Source organism: Mustela nigripes, chromosome 2, assembly GCF_022355385.1.
Source record: "Mustela nigripes isolate SB6536 chromosome 2, MUSNIG.SB6536, whole genome shotgun sequence".
Taxonomy (NCBI): Eukaryota; Metazoa; Chordata; class Mammalia; order Carnivora; family Mustelidae; genus Mustela; species Mustela nigripes.
In genome coordinates, this window is record NC_081558.1 from 193,472,681 (window position 1) to 193,498,230 (window position 25,550).

At 37.5% G+C, this 25,550-nt stretch overlaps 1 protein-coding gene and 1 long non-coding RNA gene across 4 annotated transcripts; one reads left to right on the forward strand and one right to left on the reverse strand.

Moving 5' to 3' along the window:
• Positions 1 to 62: 62 nt before the first annotated feature.
• BTG3 (BTG anti-proliferation factor 3) lies at positions 63 to 19,132 on the reverse strand. Of its 2 annotated transcripts, none has more exons than XM_059392176.1 (5): positions 18,883 to 19,132; positions 15,323 to 15,501; positions 11,377 to 11,514; positions 6,087 to 6,294; positions 63 to 746 (listed from the first exon to the last, which is right to left on the reverse strand). In XM_059392176.1, the coding sequence occupies exons 2-5, from the start codon at positions 15,493 to 15,495 to the stop codon at positions 507 to 509; spliced, it is 759 nt and encodes a 252-aa protein (XP_059248159.1). In that variant the 5' UTR covers positions 15,496 to 15,501; positions 18,883 to 19,132; the 3' UTR covers positions 63 to 506. The 2 variants fall into 2 exon arrangements, with proteins under 2 accessions (XP_059248159.1, XP_059248160.1); XM_059392177.1 differs by lacking the exon at positions 18,883 to 19,132 and adding an exon at positions 18,689 to 18,784.
• On the forward strand, positions 16,929 to 25,198 carry LOC132012317 (uncharacterized). 2 transcript variants are annotated; one of them, XR_009402585.1, is made up of 4 exons: positions 16,929 to 18,243; positions 23,511 to 23,591; positions 23,983 to 24,102; positions 24,843 to 25,198. It is a non-coding gene; the product is annotated as an uncharacterized LOC132012317 (long non-coding RNA). The 2 variants fall into 2 exon arrangements; XR_009402584.1 differs by having other exon boundaries at positions 23,983 to 24,098.
• The last annotated feature ends 352 nt before the right edge of the window (positions 25,199 to 25,550 follow it).

The window sequence follows — 25,550 nt, forward strand, 5'->3', positions numbered from 1 at the left end:
CATTAAAGTGAAGTAATTCCCTTTGCTATTTCTCCTTTTTATGCACAGAAAAGAAGCACACATTGTCATGCCTCAAACTACTTTTTATTTGCAACTACATGATTTCACGCAATTCTTCTAAACAATGACATAAAATAGATTTCCTGTGTATAAATAACTTACATACTCTCCATAAAGTAAATGCTCAAAGGTGCTAGAACAGATCGTCTGCTGCTACAGTGTTATCGTATCCAACAGAGTTGATGCACAATATATAAATACTCAAGTCCAATATTAAAAACTCAGGCACTTGACTAACTTTAATAAAGTTTCTCAAACTATATCAATATATCTAAAGTGCATATATATTTTTTAAGAAAGATTATTATCAATAACTTTTCTATAAAAATAAGTTTGACGGTTTGGCCCATCTAACTTTACTACTATGAGTATGAACTTTTAACTTTTAATGTGGTCAGCCTTATTCTACCTTCTCTCAACACTGACACCAACAGAATCAAAAGCAGCTAATGAGGTGCTAACATGTGAGGATTAATCCAGTGATTCCGGTCACAATGCATTCCAGGAGGAGGTACCCATGTTACTGGAATTGGGCGATAAGGTTTATTCTTTCTTCCCTGATTTGGATAACCAAATGGAATTGGAGGAGGATAGTGATTCTGATGACCATTCCCTCGGTACATTCCTGGCTTTTTTCTGGGCAAAGGGTGCCACAATGGAAGAGGTGGGAACATCAATTCTGAAATCTGCATGAAAGAGAAAACAATTAAGTTATTAATTCAAAGGAAAAATCAGTCACATTATATGTAAAAACAAGGTGAATTTCCAGATTACCATTAAAGAAAAACAAAATCACTCAGCCATACCCTTAAGAGTAGATCTAAGTGACATTCCTATGGTTAGATCTAAGTATATTAAAAACTTCATATGTAGTAAGTGACCGATTAGTTTTCTGAATGAATGAAAATGAATAAACTCAAAACAAGCAGAAAAGATCAAAACAGAAATGAATGGAAGCTTGAAAGGACAATCATGCTTTATTTTTTTTATTATTATTATTTTCTTAGGACACACGTTTTAGACCAGTAGTTTCCACAGCTGGCTGGTTAATAAGGAGACACCTAAGAGGCTTTTAAAACACAGAATATTCATGCCCTAGCCCTGGTCTACTGAACAGTAAGAATAACAAAAATTTTTAAAAAAGAGGCCAAGTATTCTGACCACAAGTATTCATTAACTTCACAGTGTAGGTGGTGATTCTGATGTAGCCAATTTGTGTTTGGGAACAACAGTCTTAGATTATCCCCTAAGTCTTATGGGACATAAGTTCACATTATTCAAAAAGTTATTAGCAGTTTTGGACCCTCTTGCTCAGAATGCTATACCATGTGACTATGAGTTTCTGAATTCTCTGGTTTCTAATCTGCTCTTTTAAAATTTGTATTTTATATAAAACTGTATTCATATCATAGACAATACAAAAGGTATATAAAAGTATATACAGTAAAAAGTCCCCTTTATCTGATTACCCTCTCAGAGGCAACTGACACTAATTATTATTTTTTTGTGTGTATACACTTAGAAATATTTCATGCGTATACGTGGGTGTACATCAATGCACACATTTTAAAAAACATGCACATACAATTTTGTTTACTCCTTTTTGCCCTTGATAAATATATCTTGGAGATATTCCTATCAATACATAAGGCCCTTTTTCATTATTCTACAGCCAAATGTAATGCAAGGAATATGCCGTAACTAAATTAACTAGTGTCCTACTGATGGAACAGTTAGGCTGTTTTCAGTGTGTTACTACTAAAAAACAATGCACAACAAATAAAACAACACTTTAATGAATAACCTTAGTATAGTTAATCCTTGATTATATAAAATAATAAAAAAATAAGGAAAAATTTAGAGTTCCAACTAATAATTGACCTATACTACAAACAGGTAGCAAAGTGAAATGGTTTTCATTTCTTTTTATACTAGGATGCTGAAAAGGTTTTAAAACTGTCAGAAAGAAGGATGCCTGCCTGGCTCAGTGAGAGGAGTATGCGACTTTTAATCTTGGGGTTGTGAGTTCAAGCCCCACTTTGGGTGTACAGATTACTTAAAAATAAAATCTTTATTAAAACAACAACAACAACAACAAACCTATCAGAAGACAAAATTCTGGAGCCTAAAATACCCCTTCCAGTTAATCTTCATACCCCCAAATCAACCACTGTTCTGATTTCTATCACCAGACCGAGTTTTCCCTGTTCGTTAACTTCACATAAAAATAGAATCATTTAGCATGTGTTCATTTGTGTATGGCAAAATTCTTTGCCCAATCAAATGTTTTTGAGGTCTTTCCATCGTGTGTCTATTATTAGTTCATCCTGTCTTATTGCTAGTATTCTGTGTGAAAACCTCATAATTTTTCTCCCATTTACCTGTTAATGGACATTTTGGTTGTTTTCCATTTTATTATTATGAAAAAAGCTGCTATAAACATTCTAATACATGACTTCGGAAATACTTATTTTCATTTCTCTTGTTAAATACTTAAGGGTGTAATTGTTGAGTAACAGGGTAGGTGCATATGTAATAAGTGCCAGAGTTTTCCAAATTGGCTGTACCATTTTACATTCCCACCAACAGTTTATGAATCTAGCTACTTCATATCCTTGCCAACAGTCGGTGGTGTCAGACTTTAATTTTAGCCATTCTGGAAGAAGTAGTGTTTCACTATGGTTTTAATTTGCATTTCCCAGATGACAAAAAAGGCTAAGCACCTTTTCATGTATTTACTGGACATTTATATAACTTATTTTGTACAGTGTTTATTCACATCTTCTGCCCAGTTATTTTTAATTGGGTTGTTTGTCTTTTATTATTGATTTATAGGAATGATTTATAAAGTATATTCTGGAAACAAGTTCTTTGATGTATGTATTGAGAATATTTTGTTCCAGTCTATGTTTTGCCCATTCATTTTCCTAATGGTTTGTTTTGATGAGCAAAGATTTTAAAATTTGATAAAGTCAAATTTATCAAGTTCTTTTCTTGTGTTTTTTGTATCCCCTGGAAGAAATCTTAGTTTATCTCAAATAATAAAGCTATCTCTCAATATTTTCTCAAAGTGTCGGAGTTAGCTTTTATGTTTAGGTCTATGACCCATCTCAAATTAAATTTTTTGTGTATGCTGTCAAGTAGCAGTTAAGGTTTGTTTCTTTTCTTGTATAGAGTATCCAATTGTTTGTACCAGCTCTTGAAGACTTTCCTTATTGAACCGCTTTGAGACTTTCCTTAAAAAAAAAAAAAAAAAAAAGACTACATATATAGGTTTGTTTCTGCGCTATTTTGTTCCATTAATATATTTGTGTCTTTAAATCTTTACTACACTGGGGGTGCCTGGGTGGCTCATTTGTTAAGACTCTGCTTTCCAGAGATCTGGGATCGAGCCCTGCATTGGGCTCCTTGCTCAGCAGGAAGCCTGCTTCTCCTGCTCCCACTCCCCCTGCTTGCCCTCTCTTGCTGTGTCTCTCTGTCAAATAGATAAATAAAATCTTAAATCTTTACCACACTGTCTTGATAGATATAATAGCTTTATATAAGTATAAGGCCTCTAACTTGATTCTCCTTTTTATAAATTTTAGAATCAATTTGTCACTTTCTAGAAAAACCTTGTTGGGATTTTGATTGATATGTAGTTGAATCTATAGATCAATTTGGGGGAAAATAACAAACTTTTTAATTAGTAATCTCTGGGGGTACCTTTAAAAAAACAGACTCCTAAGAGAACAAAGATCCCAAGCTAGGAATTTTGTATCCTTACTTTGATAAGCCCCTTTTTAAACCTTTTAGTAATGCTAGGTTCAAGATGAAAACATGGACAGGAAGAAAACATTAAAGTGGGCCACTTGCACTAGCCTTCTACATGATGGCTTTTAACAGCCATGCTTTTCTGTCATAAAATGTTTTGTTAGTGAAAATAATGTCAAGGAAAAATGTTTTATTTTAAAAGCACACAAAAGACATTTCAATTTCTATGCCTTTGTTATAATTTTGTCCCAACAGTTTCTCAACATGGGGGGAAATAAATACAATTTAAAAGGAAAATCTAAAAATTAAAGGTCAATTTACTTGTAAAATATCAGCAGCAATCAATTCAGTTTGAGACTTACTTTCTTGCTTTGTTGAGTAACAATAAAATTCCGAGATAAAATTGCAACATGTGAACGAATTATAGGCAATTTAACAGCAGTAATTTAGAGTTTGTAACACATTATGCAGAGAGAAAAAAAAGCCCAAAATTTATGACAAAAATCTTAAAAATGATCCCTAAAATACAAATATAAAGTTTACTTATCTATATAGAGAATCTTTTAGGAAGAATACAAAAATAACTGGTAATGACTACGTCCATGGAAATGTACAGGACGGGATGGGTGGTTGGGGAGTGGTGAGGGAGGACTTGGTTATTATGCTCTTTTACACTGTTTAAAGTTGTTTACAACAAGTGCTTGGTATCTTACAATATGCACATATATACACATATATTCCTAAAAATGATAATCCTCAGACTAATCTTCCGCATAAGCCTAAAAAGATAATTCAACAAATGAAAAAAAGAGAGAAATGAAAAATTAAGTTGTATTGAAAGCATGTTCATTATATAAATGTACGGTGAATATAAAGATTTAGTTTCTCATACTCGAAACTCTCATTTCTTACTCATTAAGGTTTAAATTATTATTATTATTGTTTAAGTTTTTACTTATATTTTTGACAGAGAGAGACACAGCAAGAGAGGGAACAGAAGCAGGGGGAGTAGAAGAGGGAGAAGCAGGCTTCCCGCTGAGCAGGAAGCCCAGTGCCGGCTGATCCCAGGGTCTGGGATCATGACCTGAGTTGAAGGCAGACAGACGCTTAACTGAGCCACCCAGGCGCCCCAAGGTTTAAAATCTTATTAAAGCCCAAATCCAACCCTACCTTGAACCTGTTATGTTTCAGTATGTCTAAATAAGACCAAATTAATAAAAAGATATATTTTAAAATATACTCAAAATTAGAAAAAAGTACATGCACGGAATAAGGCTCAACTCAAAAGATTTCTTTCAGGGGCGCCTGGGTGGCTCAGTGGGTTAAAGCCTCTGCTTTCGGCTCAGGACATGATCCCAGAGTCCGGGGATTAAATCCTAAGCCTGCTGCCCCCTCTATCTCTGCCTGCCTCTCTGCCTACTTGTGATCTCTGTCAAATAAATAAATAAAATCTTTAAAAAAAAAAAAGCTTTCTTTCATTTTTTTGACTTATCTTCTCTGCCAAAGAGGAGTACTATATTAAGAATTTTTAAAAGTATATTAAATATTCTTTGGTATATGGGGTATAGATAATAAATAAGTGGACAAATTTGTAAGCCTGGTTGCTATCTAACTCCTCAACTGTTGAAATAAAGGAGATAATGTTTTAACTTGAGTGAAAAATTAACTCATATATAATTCAGTGAAGTTTCTTTTTAATCGTGGAGAAAAGAAAGTTAACCCCAATGGTATGAATTACAAGTGTCGAAGACTACAAAAACTGAATAGTTACTTTTTTTTTTAATGTGAATCTTTTTTTTTTTTTTTTTTTTAAGATTTTATTAATTTGACAGAGACCACAAGTAGCAGAGAGCCCAAAGTGGGACTTGATCCCAGGACCCTGAAATCAAGACCTGAGCCAAAGGCAGAGGCTTAAACCCACTGAGCCACCCAGGTGCCTCTCAATACCTACTTTTTAATACAATAAAGATTTAAAAATATCAGGAATGTTTCATCACCATGACTTTTTCTAGTCTTTCCCACACTTTTTAAAATATATTTATTATAAATAAATAAAATGTATTCATTCTACTTAACTGAGTAGTAAAAGCAGACCCTTGATAAAGTGACTCAGATGCCCAATTACATCTCTAAAGAATAGCTTCCTTTTATATGGAAAAGAATTGGCATTCAAAATCTCAAATCAGAAATCCTGGGCAACATGAGCAGGACTACCTAGAATGAACTGGCAAGTCCTGCTCACAACATTTAATAGAAAGCCATTCCATGGTTACCTGGTACACAGGGCTTGGGGTCGCAGTCATGGAACTGGGTTTCACTTCTACTTCCTTACTTGTTTCTTCATCTGAAGAAGAGGATCCTGAATGATAATCAGAGGTAACCTTATCAAGGGCCCTGGTAACTTTCTTGGAGATTTCATCCTTATTCTCATCCTCATTTTCAAAGCTCGCAACAATGAATGCATTGTTTTTCTCTCCATACCTAAGGATTAAAAAAACAAACAAACTCATAAACCTTTAAGTACCATCAACAAAAGCAAGATATTGTCCATAAAAACAAACAGGCTTGGACATGCCATTGGTCCAAAGCAAAGAAGGAACCCTCCCAGAACATAACCCAACATATATAGTATCTTAACTCAATTCTATGCCAATAGGCAGCCCACGACTTTCTACCCCTGCCTTATTTAAGTACAAATAAAAATGATTCCATTCTCTTTCCCAATTTTCTTTCCTACTTTCCTATTTTAACAAAAATAGTTACTTAAAACACCAAAGAGAAATTCAGTTTACATTTTTTATGTATCATTAAACTGGTTGTACGGTAAAAGTTTCTCCTGTGCTTTTAACTAACCACTGTAATGTAGATGCTAGTAATTCAAGTCATAAATCAACGAGTCATTTCCTTTGACCTCCATGATTAAATAAAAAAGGGACCTGGTTTGCCTGTATCCACACTGACAAAAATGAGAACTGTGGCAACTGAAAAACAAGTGTTGAAAACAAAGGGGTTTTACTTGAATTATATTGCTTATCTCATGCTAGGAAAACTGCTTACTTCTCATCCTGATTTTTGTTTTTAGAAAGTAAAATGAGCTTTTTAATTCTGCCAAAATACTTTTAGAGACTTGAGCTAGAAAAATAATTATTAGAATATGTAACTTTGGCTGTTGGCTACTAAAAGAAAAAGGAAAATAAATTATGCAATGAGGGAAGATAGCATAATGAATAGTAAAACCAGTAGAAAGAGAGAGCCTGCGAGCACTTGTGCAAAAGAGCACATAGGCAAAAGCGGAAGCAGAATGGAGGGGGCAGGGGAGAAGGAGAGAGAGAATCATAAATAGGTTCCATGCCCAGCGAATAGCCCAGTGCAGGCTTGACCTCATGCCGCATAGATGACGACCTGAGCTGAAATCAAGAGCTGGACACTTAACCAACTGAGCCACTCGGTGCCCCATAAAACTAGTTTTCATTTGGAGTATAGGAGAAACCCACAAATCTATTTGGATAGACTGCACAACATAAACACTATGAAACAATTTCTAGTTAGGTCAAAAGAAATGAATTGTTAACTAGTTCTTACACAATATGTAATTAAAGTTAGACAACATGATTTTAAGCTTAAAAAAAAAAAAAACCCCAAAACAACCTTAATAGAAAAGCAGAGTTAATAATAACTATATCAATTAATTTCATTTTAAGTAAATCTTGTCTCAAATTATTTCTGAATCAGGATATGTATAATAAAGTAAAAGGCCAAACTATAATAAAGCCTTTGAAAGTTTTATGGAAATCATGTAGCCTCAAAGGTGAGTTCTACTTCTTTATATAGTTGTGCGGTCTTCCACTCTCACGCAGGCTGAATGGGGCCATAAATGCTACCTAAATATGGGACATAACTCCCTTTTCTATTCTTTTTCAGTTTATCTCATAAAAGGAATTGCTACAGACGGTAGAAAGAACACTGAACATCTTTCTGGTTCTGGCTCTCCCACTAACTAGCTCTGTGAAAAGAGGCAAGTCATTTAATGTCTCTAGGCCACAGTTTCCTATCTGCTAGGCAAGAAAGCTGGAACTGGCTGGATATTGGTGTGTCTTCAACTAGTGATTCTTCATGCTAGTATAAGATGACTGAGCAGGTTAGGCAAGTTCTTCACAACACAGAACTCCTGTACTATAATTTCAAATTTACTTAGCACAGAGTTTTAGCAATGAAACATACCACTTCATCCTGCCCTCGGTTTAAAGACTGAACAAATTTCAATACAAATGTTAATTAATTCACATGTTAATAAAGTCAGCAATATTAACAATGGGTTTAGGCCTACCTTCAGTTTTGCCCATTAATAGAGTCAAAATTCAAGTAAAACAGAAAGGTAGGCAATTTGAGAAAAATCCCTACCTTTGTAGAACAGAAACCTACATCAAGGACAGACATCAAATGATTGAAGGTCAAACTTTATTAACTCAGATTTCTTTGACATGCAAGTTCAATTAGGTTCTCCATCTTTCCCTTTCTAGTATTTTGGTATGAATATTCTTTTCATGGTAAATGAAGTGGTTTACTGTATTACTGTAACATTAGCATGTGCAGTTAATGTCTTAGAATTAGTATGGACAACTTTTAAACTGCATTTTTCAACTACACACTGCTAAAACATTAAGTCCAATTTAGTTAATTTGAAACAAATCAATAGTATCTAATGCTCTATATCAGGAAAAGAATTCTAGAAATTCCAAAAAAAAGGTATACAATATGTTGGACAAATAAGAAAGCTAAGAACCTATCTCAGGCATTCTCTTTATGGGAAGAATGTATTATCTATTCCATATCTCCTCACATAGTGCACTAAGTGATAACCTTTCTAACTACATAACACTCTTTGTACACTTCAAATATTTTATCCTGATGGAATAACTCAATCATACTATGAAGAATGTTCCCTTGAGTGCATTTCAATTTTTTTATAAGCTTAGTCTCTAGTGTACCAGTAAGTTATTATTAATGACTCTCAGATATTTGTTCAATTATGTAACTGCTATATCAGCTTTATTTTAATTTTCAGAATATTTATCTTTACAGTTTTGGTCCCAAAGCACTAATCAATACTGCAATCTCCTCTGTTAACTTACAACAATGACCTCTACTCAATTGCTAGGATGCCTTTTTTTCTTTGGAGTTCTATTATCTCAGAATGAGTACCCCACATTCTGAAGGTGATTTCTCTGAGCTGTAAAAATTCTCACATCACAGCCAATTTTCACCAAAATTTTAATTTTATGTAAAACTATTAAGAGGTACTGAATGCAAAGATTTTCATATATCAATATGATGAAAGCACAATAATTATTCATTATCTGGAATCATTAAAGTCATGAAGCATCCACCTAAGTAGAATGTGTATTTAAAGTTTCTATCTTCTAGTGCCAGGATTTAGTTTAAGCCATTTCAAATAAATTTGTCCAAAATGTTTATACAATTACCCAACTTCTTAAGCATCTTTGAACATAGAAACAACTCATAATGATTTAAGATCATCATATTAAATAATCATTATTTGACTGGATGATAACAGTTTGCCACCTTTTTAGCTTTTTTGCTCCTGCCTCCACATAAGACTACATGATATTTTTTTTTTTAAGATTTTATTTATTTATTTGACAGAGACATAGAGAACACAAGTAGGCAGAGAGGCGGGCAGAAGGAGAGAAAGAAGCAGGCTCTCCACTGAGGAGAAAGCCCGACTGGGGGCTCGATCCCAGGATTCTGGGATCATGACCCGAGCTGAAGGCAGGCACTTAACTGACTAAGCCACCCAACCGCCCCACTACATGATATTCTTTCAGTAGCTTTATAACTACATGAAAAAGCCCCTTTCAAACACTACTTGTAATTTTTTATGGCTGAAAAACTACATAACTAAAGAACTGTGTATTAAATAATAGTGAGTCAGGATCTAAATGCAGGCCTAATGAAAAAGTAAGCAATTCAATATAGTAACTTTGTGATAGCTATTGCTTATATACTGAGGTCTTCAGTAGGTGTTCAGTGGCCAAAGTCTGTGAAGTATGACCTTAGTCCTAAATTAGTCCCAAAATCTAAAAATGTTTGACGTTCTCGGACCAAAATTGAGATGTCTTGCTCTACTTTTTTCTAACTGAGAAAGAAGTGCTGACTAATCTAGCACCTCAGTTTCCCAAAGCAAGAATCTTACACAAACAGCTTATACCAAGAAGCTCCAAGGTGATCCAGAATGATTCAGTGGAAGAATTACTATGGATTTTTGTCATGACATATCATCACCTCTACTTTTATTTTATTTTATTTTTTATTTTTTTAAAGATTTTATTTATTTATTTGACAGAGAGAAATCACAAGTAGTTGGAGAGGCAGGCAGAGAGAGAGAGAGGAGGAAGCAGGGTCCCCGCTGAGCAGAGAGCCCGATGCGGGACTCGATCCCAGGACCCTGAGATCATGACCTGAGCCGAAGGCAGTGGCTTAACCCACTGAGCCACCCAGGCGCCCCACCTCTACTTTTATTGTTGGAGATCAGGTCAAAGGCTATGACCACCTTTGAAATATACTAGGATTGCATCAAAAAGCATCTCTACTGTAGTCAACAGGTGAAATGTACTTAAAAACCAAAGAGAAACACTGTAAAGGAACAGCTGTAGGAAATCACTTGCAGGGGATTCCATTCATCTGTTATTCATCGTATTCTTCCCGCTTGAAAATGTCTTTCCCACCTTGTCATCTAATCAACTGCATCCTTCCCCATCCAGCTCTAGCATCACTCCACTAGGTAGTCTTTTCTAATTCCCAGCAGAAGCAGTAACTTTCTCCTTTGTGCCACCAACCACTGCATTTTGTACATATTTCTATCACAGCATAAATCACCCTGCTGTAATCTGCTTATCCTTTCTTCTCCTTTATTATACTTTGGACACCTGACAGCAAAATGTCCTTTCATTTTTTAAAACCCCACAACTAAGAATGCCTATACCACAATGAATGTTTTTAGAATGAATGAAATTCAATTAGATATCATACCTAACACTCCCCTTTTACAATTCTGCTCATTAGGAGATGAGAAAAATCTCCATTATAAAAACAAGACCATGAAAATACTTGGTCACTTAAAAGTCAAAAGGGGGGAGGGAAGCAAGAATAGACAGAAACAGAAACCAAGCAAAAGTTGTTATTATCCATTACTATTTAGGCTTAACTTCTTTCCCAACTTGAAGAGGAGAAAGACAAGTGCACCACCGAGAGACAATAATTGACCTACAGAAGTCTAGGTACCTGAATTCTACTTCTTGGTCTATAAAAAGCTTCTTGGCAGAGCCCTAGAAAAACCCTACCCAATTAAGTTTTTAAGTTTCTTTAGCTGTTAAAAAAGGAATGTAACCAGTCTTTCACCTTCAGATTACAAAATTCACAATTACAAAAGCCCAAACAACAGCTTCTGGCCACAAAGACACACAAACAGGCAGTAACTGAGAGATTTTCATAAAATCAGTTCCAGCATGGTAATCCGTTCAGCTGGCACACTCAAGAACTCACCGACAGCACACCTCACATGGATCCACCCATAGAGTGAGTTCCTTTGGTAAGCCTAGATCACTGTACAATATGCAGCTGTTCTCACAGGCTTTCAGGACATCAGGATCAACTCTCTGAAACTTATTGACACGAATGCATCTGCAACGAAATAGAGTAATTTTAACAGCTTTAACTGAATCTTAATCATAAACCATGTCATATTATTAGTATTGCCAATGTGAATTTAAAACAAATAAACCCTGATGGAGACCCAGGGGCATATCTATCCTGAATAGATAATAAATGTGAACTGAAGGCAAAGAGGCAGCATCATCAGTAAGACTACTCAGCCTGGCGAAAGAGAGGACATTCATCCGAGCCCAGGGAAATCATAAGAACTGGCTTTGCATCATTTTAGCCAAAAACTACTCAAGCTCACATGTATATTAACAGACCAATGAGCATTAAAGCTGCATGAAATTACCCAGAGCTCTAAAGGTAGAAGTATTAATAGGCCAAGCTACTGTAACAAAATCTAACTAACAAAAGACCTTAAACAATGTTTGAAATATTTTGAAATTCTTGTGATGTTTTGGTCATTTCCTTACTTATAAATCCCAGATAGTGTTAAGAACGGTGTCCCTATCCTCACTTTTAATTGTTCTATAAATACAGAATCAGTCCAAGATACAGAACCGTTCATATCACATAGTTATGATTAAAATCTAATCCAAAGTGTTACTGGCTTATTTGTCACCAAAGGGTTTTTTTAATTAAAAAAAGTCATTAAAATAATTGGGAAAAAATAAAATACCTAAACCAACAGAGCCTCTGTTCCATTTTTTAAACCTAAGAAATACCACATCTACCTAATGGAATCTACCTAATCCCAGAATGAATGCAAAAGTATATGTTAAAGTAAGCATTTTGCCTACGTACAAAAATGGTGGCTACAATAGAAGTATTTACTGCTTCTACAATTACTAAATCAATCAAAAGTACCCAGGTTTTGGTACTAATCCTACTACTTATTTATTGGGTGAATTTAGATTAAGTAGTTTCACCCTCTCCTCAGATGCAAAGCTCTCAAATATGGACAACACAAGTTTATTGACAAATAGTAATTATAACATTAAATACAATGACATCAATAGAACATGCTGTTTAAAATTTTTTTTAAATTTTATTATTGATTTCAATTTTCATTTAGAACAGTGAAAAAGTTCTCAGTAAGTAACAGCTAATACATATTTCTAAATAATAATAATAACTCTTTCTGAAGTTTTACTATACCATGGACAGTTTCTTAAGTGCTTTACATGTATTAACTTTTTATTTTAACAATTATCCTATAATTTACATATCACTTCCCCATTGTAAGAAAGTAAGGAAGCAGAGTTGCCTAACTTCACTAATATAAAGTGGTGACTATCTGGACCACCGGACTCCAAAGTCTATTTCATTAAATATCCTATTTTGTCTGTGCTAATCTTATCATGACCACTAACAAGTAAGCAATTCAGAGTAAAAAAATTATTTTACAGCATGTAAGATGCCATTTGTCCCATTCTTTGAGATGGTCTATGTTTACAAATTCTAGTGTTGTGTAAGTTGATTCAAAAGTCCCATATGCCCCAGGATCAAAAGCAGTTATAGGTAAGGAGATAGATTTTTAAAAGTACATGTTTTTGTTATCTAAAATAAGGGTGATGTAGTCTCAAAGCTTAAAAAATATGTATGTAAATAAAGATGCTTAGAGACTCTGCTTCATTTGCATATATTATATGTTTTTGTGCTGTTTTTTTTAACTTATATACTGTGACTACTTATCCATTAAGCAGTCTTCAAAAACAAGATTTTAAAAGCTGCATAAAAATAGTCTATCATTTACTTAATGTTGACAGTTCTTTCCAATTTTTTGCAATTATAAAGTGTAAGAAACATCCATATTCATACATATTTATCTGCATTTCTAATTATACTTCTAGAATAGATTTTTAGAAACTTACTGTTCAAAGAGTAGGAATATTTTTACAGATCTTGATAATATTGCCAAATTGCCCTTATTTGTAGATATTGTGAAGAAACAATTTTTAGAAGAAAACGAACACTTCCAACTTACTACATGGATTCAAGAGTCTCACTCTGGCTAATCCTATATTCTATTCACTTTTATAACAGTAACAACCCATCATTAAGTCTAATAGTTTTCTACTTCAAAGACAGCTTCAAAATGACTCAATAATGATATTTCTGATCATATGCCAATTTAATCCTGTTTAGCTAATTTTTTTCCTCAAGTTTTTAGAATTAATGGAAATGAAACTGTACACTCTCTGACCTTTAAGCATTTACTTGACAGTGTCTTCTTTTCTCAGTAATAGTAAAAAGTTGGTTTGGCACTTCCAGAAGCCTTTGTCCAATGTCAATCACATCAGTGTAAAAAGCCTCAATAGCTCTAACTTACTAAAGCTGTTCACTCACTCTATCAAAAATAAAAGTGTGCAGGAAAAAAATTAAGAGAATCAACTGAAAAGATAAAAAAATAACTTGAGTCTGCTTTATATGGAACATCCACATTTCTACTTTAATTCATCACATTTTCCAATCTACTATGAAACATCCTTGGATAAAAATGAAGAGAAAAATACATCAATAACTTTAACTTTTGTTTCCAATACACATATTTTCACTTCCTTTGTAGACTACTCCCTGAATAATCTTGCACTTGGAAGAGCTAAGTGACTGAAAGGAAGTCCTTTTTACATCAAAGCACAGAAATGCTGATTGAGAAGGAAACTTTGGGGGCAACAATATGCATAAATAAAAGAATTTCTTTAGTCACAACTGTCTTACTTTCATTTTTTTTGGTGGCCACCTCCACAAATGGGGCAAGGTTTGACAGCTGAGGTATTTAGCAGAACCCAGGCTCTCAACACAGTGATCACATAAATACTAGGGAATGAGCATGCCAGAACATGTTTTGCAGGAGCCTGTTCTTCTTTACTCTAAGCTATAAATGTAACTTATAAACCAGAGTACAAAAAGACAGCTGCTAGTGAGAGTTACTTAGCCTCTCAGAGACAGGGCAGTGGTCAAACTGTGGTGTGCAGAAGCCCATAAGAATTTAGGGTCAGTTAGTTAGACTTGAGCTCAAACTGCAGAGCTAATATTTACCACTTGTAGGTTGTAATAAATTACCTTCATCAAGAAAACAGTTACGGTGGCTTCTACCATAAAGAATTATGTATAGGGGCGCCTGGGTGGCTCAGTGGGTTAAAGCCTCTGCCTTCAGCTCAGGTCATGATTCCGGGATCCTGGGATCGAGCCCCGCATCGCATGGGGCTCTCTGCTCAGCAGGGAGCCTGCTTCCTCCCCTCTCTCTGTCTGCCTCTCCGCCTACTTGTGATCTCTGTCTGTCAAATAAATAAATAAAATCTTTAAAAAAAATAAAAAAGAATTATGTATCGTATAAATGAAATTATTTCTGTGTCAACAATGCATTAGGTTTCTAATATTCTTAGTTCTTGTTTGCCATAAAATTTACTTTTTCCAAAAACATATAACATGTAATCTATTTATACAAACAGAGACTCATTTCTTTCAACTCTTGCCATGCCCATTCATGGGTAAGTTTTAGGGGTCCTCGAGAATTGTGAAAACCTTCAAGTACTTGTGATACATATAGAAATGCATTCAGTCAGAAGCCAAACTACAACCACAAGACTAACTCCCACGGGCTGACAATATTGTGATCCCAAGTCTAGGTAGTAGGGTTCCATCAACAAATGTTTCTATCTTAAAATGCATAAGGAAAGAAAATACCAAAGACACCCCAGAATTCTGTATGTTATAGTTAAACTGTGAAAGAAATGGACTGGACACCCTTTAGTCCTCTGGCCATGCACTCATTTTCAGGACCTATCAGCCTCTTAGTCCAATCCAACTGTCCAATCTAATCTTTTACCTGTAGGCCTGTCCTTTTGATGGTTTTTCTGGATACCAGTGATTTTTATATTTTTCTTGAAGTATAAGAGTCAATTTCTCAGCAAACCTCTCAACTGCCTCTTTTTTCAACTTGTCATGTTTTCGAACGAGCCTTGTGAAAAAGAAGACAACAGCAGCAATTTCGTTCTTCATCTTTCCCTGCAAAGAAAAACAGTTTTTCTTAAAAAACCAAAAGACAAAAACTGGAAGAAAAAGCTCTGCAAAATATCCCTCCTTCATAGCTCCCTTCTTTCAATTTTATCTTGTGTTTCATTGGCTCATATCTGGAAAAAGGAACAAATAATCACTAATTTAGGCCATAAAGACCTTACTATAATACTGTCTAAGAACCTTATCACTTAGCTTTGTGAAGAAGTTCAGTAAAGAGCGCACACCAAAATGCTCCTGGTTGGCCAAAATAAAATCAGAGATATCACTCAAAGAGAAGCACTACAATGATACCATTATATACTTTTTAAAAAATGTCAATGTTTAGCTACAATAATTTAAGTTTAAAATTTTGTGAAATAATTTGAATTTTAAAACACAATATTGTATAGCTACTATAGAAAACAGTGGTAATTCCTAAAAAAAGTTTGTTACTAAAAGACCAATCAATTCTACACTCATAGCCACATACCCAAAAGAAATGAAAACATATTTCTACACAAAAACAAGTATACAAGTGTCCACAGCATTATTCATAACAGCCAAAAAGTAGAAGAAATTCAATGTACAACTGATGGACACTGACATTTGTCAACTGATGAACAGATAAATGTGGTATATACATGCAATGGAATATGGAATATTCTTCAGCAACAAAGAGGAATGATGTACTGATACATGCGACAACAGAGGTGAACCTTGAATGCACCATGTTAAGGGAAAGAAACCAGTTACAAAGACCAAATATTGTATGATTCCATTTATATGAGTTTTCCAGAACAGGCAAAAACAGGAAGCAGGTTAGTGACCTAGGGGCAGGAATTATGGGGGGAAAGGAGAGACATCAATGAACACAGGGTTTCTTTTTAGAGTGAGGAAAATACCCTAAAATTAACTGTGGTGATGGCTACGTAACTTTTTGAATATACTAAAACTAATGAACTGTAGATTTTAAATGTGTAAATTGTATGCTATGTGAATCCTATTTGAATAATAAAGCTGTTACACATAAAGAAAAAAAATGCAGCACTGAGTTTCTTCTATAAACATTCTTTCAAGAACAGAGATATGTTTACCTACAAGATATGTCCCAAGACAGTGCCTCTATCAAAACATTTAAGAGTAGAAATTCAGGGTCATCCACAGAAAAATCAAACCAAAAGAAATAATCAGAGATACAGCTGCATTGTAGAACTGCCTCAAGACTCTTTAAATGGCAGATCTGACTTACCATTGATTAATCCATAAAGGCAAAAACCTTATCTTGGGATTGTTTCGATGTATATTCTGTCTTTATGTGATGAGCTCATTCATTTGGCTGCTTTAAGTAACTTGGGAGTTATTCAGATGCTACATTTACTAAGCAATATCATCCTTTCCAGAGCCAATTATCAAAGACATACAGCTTCTGTGTTTAGTATAAAAACCAACTAATCTAGCTGATAGTTGTTTTCTCACACATTTGTTTTCTCAAACCTCTTAAAGTCTCTTCTAATGATTCCTTAACTCCTTGTGCAAATTCAAACAAGGGATCTCACTGTGAAATAAATTCTACAGTCATCTCAGAGGTGTGCTGGCAGCCATACCCACTCTGATCTCCAATGGGAAGATACCCAAACCTTCCTCCTGGAACCCTAGAATGCCAAATCCACCTTCTCTGGCCAGCTACCAGACAAGAGGAACTGGGTTGCATATAAGAGTTGCAGAGGTACATACAACCCCAGTCTTCCACAACTGCTATGAGGCATCCTCCTAAGAAAAATGTTGGGCCTTTTCCACTTTATAAAGCCGTATTTATATCCCACCCCGTTTATAATGGAAAAGAAAGCCCACTGCAATTTCATAAACAGTATGGGATGAAAATTGCTTGCTGATGGAACTACATTAGCTTCCATCTCACCAAAGAAAACAAGGAACCACACTAAAGAAGAGTACTGAATCCTTAACTCTTATCATTCTCCTCATTCATTTAATTTGTCTACGGTGTAGGGTTTTGTTTTCCTTTTTGTTTTGTTCTGTTTCATATCAAAAAAATAAAAGAAAGGAAGGAAAGAACCACTTAGTGGTTTCTACTGCTTGTAACACAAGATGAGTCATATGGAATTACTTTTTTTTTTTTCGGTTTGAAGGAATGATGCCTGGAATAGCAGAAAAATTAACCCACTCCCACCAGTTAGAATTCTGAGAGTGTGGAAAGGTAAAAGAGGGAGTTATAAAGTCGGAGAGGGAGAAACTAGCAGCGAGCTGGGCCAAGAAGACCTCAGGCGTCTTGAGTAAGTGGCCACAATTCCTCCACCCACACTCGGAGCGAAAAGCTCCCATTTTAAATATCGCACGGTGACGTCATCCCGGGACGTAGTCACCGCGGCGGCGGCTCCTCAAGTTCTACTTTGTTCCACAGGCTCCCCTGCTCACAGCGGCGTGCGTAAAACCCAAAGGAAAAACAAGCCCAACCTTCCAGGAGTTTATAACTTTGTACTTTTCCCTGTGCTGTAACGAAGGGCTAATCGCAACCGTTTCTAGACACAAGTATTTCTGACAGACGTTCCCAAGGCTGAGGAAGCGGGGAGCCCGGCCGTGAGGCTGAGGAGCCCCTGACCAGCCTCACTGGCGTTACAAAGCAGGCTCTCCGGACGCTGAGGAGACGCGATTTCCCACGGGGCCGAGACTTGGGGCTTTGTAAGCCATCAAAACCTGCTGCTAAGCACTCTCGCTGGGTTCTAGGAGTGCTAGGTGAGTAGGCATCAAACATCTCCACCCACTCTGGAAAGAACGGCCTGCAAGCGCGTCCAACTTCTGCAATCGCGGTTTTCCCCGAGTTAAGGGGGAAGGGCCGTGGAGCCCCATTTCCCTCCTCCCCCCCCAAACAGCCTCCCTCGCAGGGTGCGCCTTCCCGTTCGCCCGCCGGTCCGCTGCCACCGGGCCGATTCCAGTCTCCGAGTGGTCCCGGGTTCCAAGACGGGGGTCCCCTCGGGCGTGACACCCCCACCCCCCCGGACAGCAAGCCGGGTCCCCGGCTCCAGAAAACACACCGACGCGGAAGGCGGGTGGGTAGGCGCAAGGTTGTCGCCCACCGCGAGCGGAGGGTAACGCGCGGTGTAAACGTGGCAGGCGCCTTGAGGCGGCGTCTCCTCCGTCCCCAACCCACAGAAGTCCCGCGGAAACCCTCTCAGGTCACCTCTCTCGGTCCATAATCCTTCCTTCTCGCCGGGCCGGGGCCGATGCAACCCGGTTGGATCCCACACTCCTCCCCCTTCCCCGGCGCGCCGCCTGCCGCGAGCTTTCGACGTGGCCTCAGGGGCGCCGGGACCACCCTCCTCCCGGTGCCCTCAGTTCCACCATGTCCGCCTCCCCCCGGCCCGGTCTCCTCACCACCGCCGCCGCCGCCCTGAGGCCGCAGATGTGGCGGTCCCGACCGTCTCCGGGCCGGGAACCGAGGGCGCCGCCTCAGCGGGCCGGCGCTCGGCGACAGCGAGCGCAGCGAGCCTAGTTCTGAGCTTGTGGCTCCCGCGTCGTCGGGCGACGGAGCGCGCGCTGAGAGGGCGGGCAGGCAGGCAGGGGAACGCGCGCGCGCTCGCGCGCTCGCGCGCACAGCCCAGAGGAGACGCGCGGGGGGCTCGCGGCCCGGAAGAGAGGAGGGGCGATGACCCGGGAAAGGGTTGGCGCCGCGCGGGACGGGCTAGCGCGCCTTGGGGGGTGGGAGGGGAGGAGCCGGAGGGGCGGGGCCTCGCCGAGAGCCGGCCCCTGAGACCGGGGCCGAAAGGCGCGTAGACCCTTCCAGTCCGACGGCTAGGCCCACAGAACGTCGGCCCACCTTCCTCCGTCGAGATCCACGTGGGAGGCCTAGCTGACCCCCGCCAGCCTCCCGCCCTACCTGCTGCATCGCCATCGGGGGCCGTGCTTGGGCCTCCTCTTACCCTCTGGTCTCTCCTTGCCAACCTGTCCTCTGACAACCTCTGGCCACGAGTTCTAGACCTAGCTCTGCCCCGGCTCTTGAGAGATGGGGTGGCGACCCGTGTCAGATGGAAGGGAGACTTTGCATTTGTGGACTGATCCTCGTGTGGTAATTAGAGGCACGTCCACTGTGTAGCTGGTTTGTGATATTTTAGGTTGTTTTTTAGAACTCCTAGTTGGGCTGTACCCTGGCCAGGCCGGAAGCTCCCTCAGAGCAGGGGCTGCTTCCTGTTAACCGGTGTTCCAGCCTGGCACTGAGTACAGTGTCTTGCACAAAGGAGGGGCTCCAGGGACGTTGGCCGAATGAATGAAACTTTGAGAGTCCAAGCTTTGCGTGACTGAGATGTTTCTACTCCAGAGCTTCCGCCATACAAAGCTTAATCTTTGAGCAAATACAGATGTGGAAAGGTACGTTTCTAACATTCTGAAAAAAAGGAGCATCTTTCCCACGTTTTTAATTGGCACCATGTTAAGGTTTTACGAAAGCGCTTTAATACCTCAGACCAGGAAAATACAAGACATTTCTTTTAAAAATGATTTGTGAAAAGATAGCCAGTTTTCACACTTTCCAGCTGAAACATGTAAATTTCTCAAGCACTGATCGTTCAAGCTGTAGATTGACCAGATTCTTCACTGCCTTCTAGGCCTAGGAGGATGTTTTCAACCCTCTCCTCTGCATATTTTAATTTTTTAAAATTACGGTATTATTTTTATTACTGATATTGGTGATTATAGCTTATTTACAATCCAAAGCGATTTTTTAAAACATTTATAAACAGGCAATTCCAAAAGCAATACAATAAGTTTTATTTGTTAAAAAAAATTATATAGTCACCTATGGCTACTCATTGGTTGATTTAAAGAGAATATTGTTATTTACACCCTGGACTGTTCTAGGAGATATGAGGGTATTTTCATCGTTCTAAACTTCTAACAATCTGATTGATATTATTTTACTGATAAAAGCTTTTATCTCCACAATTTCATAAAATAGCTAGGTAGCCACAAACATTACTAAGAATTTGTCCAGAAATTTCTATAGCTTGAGATTAATATTTTGTGTGATATTTATAAATCTGTGTCCAGTCTTAGAGCAGGGCCATATTCAAATACACAGGTAAATACCTGAAACCTAATTTTGAAATAACTCTTAAAAAATTCTCATAGCCCACACACCGTGAAGTAGATAAATAACAACATATCTTAAATATCTCTTTTTGCTCTCATCCACTGTTCTCATATAAGATAGCTGCTTGAATGCATTTGTCTTTCAAAACATGCCTTAACTCTTCTCCGGCCCTGGATGTGTACTTCAGATCTTTCCCCCAGCTCTCTTTCTTCCTGATTCCTTATGACAAAAGCCCAGAAGAACTGGTCTACAAGGCAGGATCCTTTTTAGGATGCTGAAAGATGGAAGCAGAGCTGATACAATTACCCATTAATATGTATTTTTTTCCTTTCACAGTTGATTCCTTTCCATAGTTAACTCCAGTGTTCAGTAATACTGTGTGTTAATGGGTATGGTAGTTTTACAATAAGTTTTAAGGCAAGTGTGTGTGTGTGTGTGTGTGTGTGTGTGTGTGTGTTTTGAAAATGAGCCTCCATAATAGGTCAGGGGGTCTATAATCACACATATCTTGTGGTGGTATCCCAGAGTCATAGAGAACACGACTCACTCAGTCACCAAAATCTATGAATTGCTTTCATAATCAGGACTTATTTTCCACTAAATAACTGTGTAACTCCTTAAAATCTGTTATTCCTTTGAGCTCAGAGAAGTTCAGCATTGTAAACAGAACAGTTTGAAATACCGTCGTCTCGATCCACACGTCAAGTTTAAATTGAAATACCAAACCCTTGCTTTTATAGTGGACAGAGAGAGTTCCGTTAGGTAACATTGAGGAAAAGTGTGCAGCCTCTGAGGGCCATTGGAGGTCTACCAAGTGGGATCTAAGACTTTTTAATTCTAAAAACATTTTAATAAATTTCTTCAGAAATTTCTTGGACCTAACCATCTGGCTAAATTAAAAGAAACTAAATCTACATTTTTTGCTTCAACTTCTTAAATGTCCATAAACTGGCAGTGGTTAAGAAAACATAAGCATAAAGAAAATTTGTAATCTTCATTATTTTCTCCATTACATCATGCAATAAAACTGACTTCCAAGAGTCACAACACAAACTCTCCTGATGAATGAGGCAATGGAAACTGGGCACACTAACCCCCTATTTTAAGTTGCATTAATTGTTGAAACCCTCCTTCCCTGCCCTTGCCATGCCCCAAAAGTGGCACATCTTTTTTAGAAGAAAATGTTTCTATCAAACTACTCAGACTCTTTATTGGTAATTGCTTAAGATTTGTTGATTTGTATAAAACAGTTTAAGAAAATGTTCCGAGCTTAGGGAATAGGGTATAATATTTAGATAGGCGGCACAATCTGGGCTCAAATAGAGCTTTATATTTGAAACCTCTGGTGTAAAATTTCCCTGGTTGGCAGGACATGTGCCATTGTTGTTTAGTTCCTTTCACAACTCTTTTGTTCTTTGTACTAACAGAGAAACTGACTTCTATTAGTAAGTAGTATATAAACACTGACTCTTATTCCATGTAACAAAATTAAGAATATGGTATATGCAATTAGCAAAAGGTTCAGAAGTATTATAAAAGAAAGAACTACTTTGAAATGCATTGTTAGTCAGGGTTCTCCAGAGAAACAGAAACAATAAGATGCGTTATGGAGAGAGAGATTTATTTTAAGGAATTGGTTCATGCTATAGTGGGTGCTGGTAAGTCTGAAATCTGTAGAGCAGCCAGTTGGCAGGCTGAAAATTCAAGCAAGAGTTGAAGTTGCAGTCGTGAGTCCAAAATCTATTGGTAGGTTTTCTGTTATGATCTTGAGGAAATAGTATTTATTCTACTCCCAGAAACCTCAACTTTTGTTCATAAGGCCTTCAACTGATTAAGGCCCACCCACATTATTTAGAGTAATCTCCTTTAGTTAAAGTCCGCTGATTTAAATATTTTTTTTTAAAGATTTTATTTATTTGACAGACAGAGATCACAAGTAGGCAGAGAGGCAGGCAGAGAGAGAGGGGGAAGCAGGTTCCCTGCTGCACAGAAAGCCCGATGCGGGGCTTGATCCCAGGACCCTGGTACCATGACTTGAGCCAAAGGCAGAGGCTTTAACCCACTGATTCACCCAGGCACCCCCACAGATTGTAAATATTAATCACATCTACAAAATACCTTTCCAGCAACATCTAGTCTACTGTTTGACCTAACAATTGGCACCATGGTCTGGCCAAGTCAAGACCCAAGAATAACCATCACAGTGACCTCCATTCAATAGTATTTCCTCAAAGGCACAATGATAATTAAGTTTTAAAAATTTCCCTTAGTGAACAACATAAGGCATGTTTTCATTAAGAAAACAAATCCCCGTGTTTTTTATTTTCTTTGTTCTTTTCAACCTGTTTTTTATTTTCTTTGTTCTTTTCAATCAGTTGTTTTGTGGTGAAGAAGGGGAAGAATGGGGGAGGGAGGATCAGATGTGTTCACATGCCCTCTTCTGTATAACTTTGTCAAATATTTGTGCTAGAGCGTTGAGAACACTGTGTCCGTTAGAGAGAACCAAAATAGGGCAAATAAGTTACTCACAATCTAGTGGAAGTTAGAGATATGTAAACAATCTACCTTACATATTACATATTCCAAGTTATGTTTCTAAATTCAGTGTCTCCAAAAGGTAAAAAGGCAATAGTATGGAAGGCATATAAAAGGGTTTGGATGTGATTGGGCTCCCAGCTGAAAGGAAGTTTCACAGACCTATAAGGGCAGCATTGCAAACCTTCCTTACAATTTTTCCGTATGGACAGGTAGAAGGGGAAAGGGCATAGCATAAGGAAATTGTTTCTAAGGTGGGGTCACTCCTCGGTTGCACCACAGAGATGGCTAGAATTAATCAAATTCACACAGCAAGTCCTGACATTTGATGGCCTAATTAGAGTGATTATGGGTACGCTTTAAAAATATGCTTTGTCAGCAGATGATCCAATGAGATGTTTCCATAAAGAACATGTTCCCACTCCACACCTGGACCAGGAGCAGCTCAAAACATGGAACTAAAGTTAGTACATTAATAATTGTTTGTGATGTGGTTGGCAAAAACACTTTGTAATTGTGCTCACAGGAGTGCTTTAGGGAGATAATTGTAGCAGGTCAGTTTTTTCTCTACCTGGTAGGAACATTTCAGGAACTTTTTTGGTGATTAAAAAAAAAAAAAAAACTTTGTATGTATGAATACATATATATATAAATGTTTATAATATCATATATAAATAAAAGCTTTATCTTTCTTTGAGAGGGAGTGAGAGAATGAGAGAGATTCATGACAGATTTGTGACACACACATATATATAAAATATATATAGGTAACATGTACTATATATTATGTGTGTGTGTGTGTGTGTGTGTGTTTATACTAAAGTGCTCACAAATACTTTTTTTTTTTTCCTCAGAAGGAAAGTTGGCGAGAACAATAAACTAGCTGTGACTTCTGTATATATCATGAGCAACAACTGAAACACAATGAGGGCAATAGGTGTGGAAGGAAGCAAACAGTAGAACAAAGTTGGTAGGTTGGTAATTTTTGTTTTGCTTTTGCTTATAACTGCAGCATGTAAATACTGAATTCTCATAGTGTTGAGGAACTGAAATGAAAGAATAATACTTCTCACCAGATATTCAGCACGAACGTTATATAAAAATGTAAATAATTATAGGATGTGAAAATGTCTCAGAGCAACAGCTATTGAGGGAATATAATTCACTTGTCTTTTGATATGGGTGTGTAGTTTAGGCTAATTTCAGTAGGGTTTTTTGACTATGATCTGTGTTTAATACAGAAGTCCCGAAATTAAGTGATGGCTCTTTATTTTGAATTTTCTTCAATAGTACAGATATTATTCAATCTTATTATTTTTAAAGCAGTGTTGGAGAGGGAAAAATTAAGTTGACCCTTCAATTTTCGTCTAGCTGGTCTAAAAATTAAATTGACATGAGACAGATTAATAGGAGAAAAAAAACAAAGTTTAATAATGTGCACACAGAGGCCCAATAATAAAACTGAGACCTAAAGAAATAACCAAGGCATGTCAAGACCAAGCTTCTATATTTTTTGGACAAAGAAACATAAATCTGTGAGTAGTTGACAGGACAAAGTAAATGTACGTTCAGAAGCTTCAATTAGTAAGGAATTCTAAATAGAATTTGGTCCCATTAGTAAATTAGTAAGAGTAGCCAGGTTTGTTTATATAGGCTTCTTTTCCTGAATTCCCTATCTTTGGTGATAAAGATGTCTCTTTACCTCTTGGTACAGGGAGGATACCTTTCACTTGGAAGATTTATTTCCCGCTTTCAGGAGACACAGGAGGGTCAGAGTATTCATCTTGCACTGGATATTTCTTAAATAACTTTAGTTCAAAATAATCGATATGCCATTGTGGCACATTTTGGGACAGCCTGGGTCCCTTCAGCAGATAATTCATTAAATACATAACTAAATATTTAAAAAATATTGCAGGGGCACCTGGGTGGCTCAGTGGGTTAAGCCGCTGCCTTCAGCTCAGGTCATGATATCTGGGTCCTGGGATCGAGCCCCAGATCAGGCTCTCTGCTCAGCGGAGAGCCTGCTTCCCCCTCTCTCTTTGTCTGCCTTTCTGCCTACTTGTGGTCCCTCTGCCAAATAAATAAATAAAATAAAATAAAATATTTTTAAAAATAAAAAATATTCCAGATTGTGAAATTATTCATGTATTTGTATTTACAAGTCAGAAGAAAAATGACCCAGGGAAGACTTTTAAAAAGGAGTAAGCCAGGAAGCACCACTCTTCTTTCTTTACACTCATTTCCTGCATGTTTGAACCCTTGATCTCCTGGCTTTGAACACCGTTGTTGTGAGAGGACTCCCTAATTAATAGTTCCAGCTCAGACAGCAGACTTGTATAACTAACAGCTTAATGAACATCTCTTCTTGGAGTCTGATAGGTGCTTCATGTACATAACATGTCCCAAGATGAATCCTTGC